Raw genomic sequence first — 4546 nt, forward strand, 5'->3', positions numbered from 1 at the left:
AAAAAAAAAAAAAAAAAAAAAAAAGGGTTTTCTGGAGAAGCGTTCATTCATGGTTCTACAAGCAATGGACTTAAAAAAGACAGCAGCACAAAAAAAATAAACTAAAAAAATGTGTGCAACTCTCATGTTCCCTCAGTTCTGGGGAAATCATTTCCAGCTAAACATCAAGACGGAGAGCAAAAAGGAATCCCTCTAATGTCGAGATATACAGTTAGCACAGCTGGCAGTCTCCATGAAGTCTAAGTTGTCAGGAGCACTGAAAGTCAGAGACCCTTGTAACCAGCCACAGGCTCTTTCCTGCATGCTGATATTAGAGAAAATGGGGAAATTTTAATCCACGCTTTGGTGTTATTACTACTAAAAGTCTTACATGCCTAAGAGAAATAGTAATCAAAGACATGAGCGAGTTTAATTTAAAGCTTTATTCTTATTGCAAATTGTAGGATGCCATAAAATAAATAATGAAAAAAAAAACCTCTCTCAGGGTGGAGGTCAGGAGCAGGGAGAAAATTAAGTCAGTTTTTAAAAAAACATTTACTAAGATTTGAAAAGGTTTTGAGACTTGGAGAACCTAAGATTTTTTAGACCACTAGCAGAGGCAGGCTTTGAAAGGATCATGTGTTTCTCCTCACAACTGTGTTGTCCAGCTTGCACGGACTTCCGCGGGAGCCGTATGTCCATCTAGCCACCCCTGGGAGCCAGCAAGGACTTTTGTTACTACCCTGGTAGTGGTTGTAGTAGACTCACAGCCACTGTGCACCAGCTGCTACAAAGAAACATGCTGTACACTGAAGAATGGGTTACAGCTGCATGCACTTGCATACTCCTCTTGCCCTCCAAGGAGGAATCTGGTCCCCAGCACTTAATGTTAATGGGACAGGTTTTAAACTTGAGAATGAGGAACAGACTAATAAAGATTTAACTGGACAATCCTAACGGCACTAAAAACAGAGGTAAGTAACTGGAGATTTTTATTATATAAGAGATAAATATTCTATTTCCTATTAGTGTGTGTATATACCTATACCCCACTTCAGGCTGCCATGTGTTTTTATGCTATATTTATGAGAGACACTTCTCCATTTTGTTATTTTTAGAAAATGAGGGTTTGTACTTCACCAGCCTCTCTCTACTCCTGAAAGGTTTAGCGATGCATTTCCCATCTTCCGCTGACCCAAAAATAGAAAGAGGCACACCAAAGTCATTTGCAGAGAAGAGAGGCCCAGTCAAAAGGCAAAAAAAAGCACATGATGCCAATTTTTTCCCCGCTATCCAGGGATGGAAACTTTTTTGCCTGTCAGTAAAGTATTTATTTCAAGTGGTTCTCCAAGTCTCATTCTTGGAAAGATTGAAGTGATTAAGAACAAACCTCTAATATCTGCTGCTTCTAGATGGTGCTGGACTAACGCTACGAAGTCCTCTACTAACCGCCAAGTAGGAATGTGATTCAAGCTCAACTCTTCCATTCCCTCCCTCCCTTGGGTAGCCCCATCTCCTGGCACCTTAATCCCTAAAACCACTTACAAAAAACAAGTCCATCATATATGTGATATTAACTAGAAATTGGATAGAAGTCACTAGATTTGTTTTATGTTGGAGCTATCAGCTCATAGCAACCTCTATATAGTATATGAACCCGAGGCACATAGTCATCAGTCAGCGTTCACATTCTCCTTTTTAAGTGAAGCTACCCAGGAGAGACTTCGATGGTTCCACATCAAATGACAAGGGAGCCTTCTACTCATTTTTTGTGGGAGCCATCAAACATGAAAGAACAAAGTACCTGTGTATTTGCCAAGATACCCCGGTAACACAACTTTCTGGACAAAAGGTTTCCAGTCAGCAGCACATATCCAGTCAGACATTCACCTCAAAGGAAACCCTGCTACACATGCAAGTCATAATGCTGTTAGACAAAGCACGCAAGAGAACCAAGTTTCTAAACTGCCATCTAATGAGCTTCACCAGAGCTTTTTCTCACCCGATTTTCACAACCAAAAACACCTCAAACTTTTTCACTGCTAGACAACTATACTTTGCCATTTGGAATTAAGATGTACATGAAAGACGCCATTAACAACATCAACATGATCAAAGTTACTGAATATATAAAGAGGTTGTCATACCTTCAGTTGCTCCTGGATGAATGGAGTAGCATATGACAATGATGAAGCCATGCATGTAGAAGACAAGATCATGGACAGTTAGACAATACAGTTATGATATACGGATTAAAAGCATACAAGAAGCAAAGCCTGTGAGGAAAGTACAACGTAGACATATTAATTCACCTGAGACTGTGTTTAGGCTTCACAGGCCTCAGGTCAGAAAGTTCTGTTAATGGTTTAGTTTAGTCGGGGCCTTATTGTCCACAGAAAAATGATGATCTGACTCCTGAAGACAAACAGACCAGTCGCCGTAATGTCAAGAGCCGTGCCACACCAATGTTTACATGCGACAGGAAAGATAAATTCAAACTGGCCAAGATGGAACAACAACTCAAGGTATTTTAGTGTGTGTGCATTAAGACAGTTTAATTTAGCCTTCAAGAAGAAAGGCTGAGTGAAAGGCTGGATGTGAACTGACAGAGTAATTTGTGTGACAAAGTAAATGTTAGTGTTTAGTTTATGAGGTGGCGACCTCACCTCTACGTAAAGTGCAATCGTATCCCTCCAAAAAAGAAAGTTTCTCTGAGAAAAAGGCATGGTAGGCCATGACGTTCGCTCTGGTTTCTATATCCAGCTAAACAGAGGTCTAGGTCAATCTGGCCATCTCAACCTGACTGTAGAGTCAAGCTGGGTTCTTTCCTCCTGGTGCACACCCTCTCTTCTGGCAGTTTTGCACACCATATGAAGTCCTTGGGTGCACCTATACAACTTGCTGTCTTCATTCGGGAAGCACAGAAGTGTTTGATCAGGACAAATCAGAACGACTCATTCTGTTAGCAATTTACCAGGAGGAGAAGGACCCAACTCATTCTGGCAGTACTGCAGAGCCAAGACAGCTCACAAGGGATAAAAAGCAGCAAGCATTTGTAACTACAATAAACAGATCCAACTGTGGGTGCACCCAGGGAACAAGGCTAAATAAGAGTACCACGTTCACCTCCTTGTTGTTCTAAACAGAGCCATACTGTGTCCATGTGAATTGAATGCTTCCCAAGATGCTGCTTAGAGCTCAGGAGAGAGGTGACCAGTTACCTCCAGAGCAGATCTTCCAGTGCAGGAGACCAGTAAACTTTCCCAAAATGCTTTGCTGATGGCACCTTGGTGAGGTGAATCCCAAGAGAAAGAACCCCTCTTCTGGAAGGCAGTTTGGTTCATGCGCTTCATTCTTGTTATCAGTTTAATTGCACATGTAATAATAATGGATGCAAGTGAGCTACAGGCTGCAGCTCAATTCTTAGCAAGCAGCTATCAGCAAACAATCAATCAATGAAAGGCAACTTAAACAAAGTTGTGCTTTTTTCTTTTTTATACCATCCATTTTTACCATGCTGCCCTCCTGCTCTTTATGAGGCTGCCTGTTTTCTTTAAAGTAGCTCCTTCTTCAAACCTCACTGGCCATTTAGCTTCTTACTGAGACATTAGCATTTGGCTCATTATGTTATATACAAGATAAACTCTTTAGAAACATTTCTTAAAATTAGCTTCTTAGAATCCTTAGAATTATCTTCATCCTGGTTTTTTTCACAGTATTGTCCATTAATATGGTTTCAAAGCTGGCTTACAGATAGAGTGGAAAACAGAAAACAATGCCATGGTCAACACTAGACTTGAAACCAAGACAGAACTCACATTTACATACAATTTCCCATAACAAAGAGCAGAGACAGAAAGAGAGCTGACTTCAGATGTTGTAATTATGTACTGTACTACAAGTCTAGTCAGTTAAAGTCTGCACTACTTCCACTAAGCTTTTACAACTACACTAGATAAGTGATGGCATGCAGAAATCTTTTATATACAATTATCATAGTGCCAAGTGGAGCCCTGCTCATATAGATGGAGTGCCCATCTCAGTTTGTTCCTTGTATTCACAGGTTATAATACTAGTACTAATCTCCAAACCCCTTCCCAAAATTCAGAAATTCACCATTTTGATCTCAAGGAGGAAAAAGAAACAAAAGATGTCTAAATTAAAATTTTCTGCTCCCCAATCCCAAATCTAAACTAGACTGAAAGAAAGGGCAACTGGTTAAATCTCGACTAGAACACATAGACATATCAATCATTATGTGCTTTCAAATGTGCGATGCTTTATCAAGTCAGCAAAAATAACGCAGTCTGCAGCCCTGGAAGTTTAAGCCAAACTGTCATCTCTCATAAAAGATTCAACACAAAAGCTAGTAAGCTACACCCCTCAGAGGCCAACAGGGAAAATTACTGTTGAACAGACAGTTCAAAGAAAATAACTAACTGCTTCATCCTCCATGATAAAGAGTACTAAATAAAAATGTTTGAACTGAACAGATGGCAAAATTGAACAAATACCACATTTTCTTGTATAAAACATGCACCCTTCCCCCCCCCCCCCCCAAAAAAAA

The 4546-nt window shown here is 40.2% G+C and overlaps 1 protein-coding gene across 2 annotated transcripts in view; it reads right to left on the reverse strand.

The window, feature by feature from the left end:
• Positions 1 to 4546, reverse strand: part of AIDA (axin interactor, dorsalization associated) — a 62753-nt gene that overhangs the window by 8217 nt on the left and 49990 nt on the right. The window contains exon 6 of one of the 2 annotated variants that reach the window (XM_019516487.1): positions 2127 to 2138. The exons of the other annotated variant lie outside the window; for it this stretch is intronic. Within the exon in view, the coding sequence (XP_019372032.1) occupies positions 2127 to 2138 (12 nt within the window). The remainder of the gene's footprint in view (positions 1 to 2126; positions 2139 to 4546) is intronic. 2 annotated transcript variants of the gene reach the window in all.

This window comes from Gavialis gangeticus, unplaced genomic scaffold (genome assembly GCF_001723915.1).
Source record: "Gavialis gangeticus isolate Ggan-Ray unplaced genomic scaffold, GavGan_comp1, whole genome shotgun sequence".
NCBI lineage: Eukaryota > Metazoa > Chordata > Crocodylia > Gavialidae > Gavialis > Gavialis gangeticus.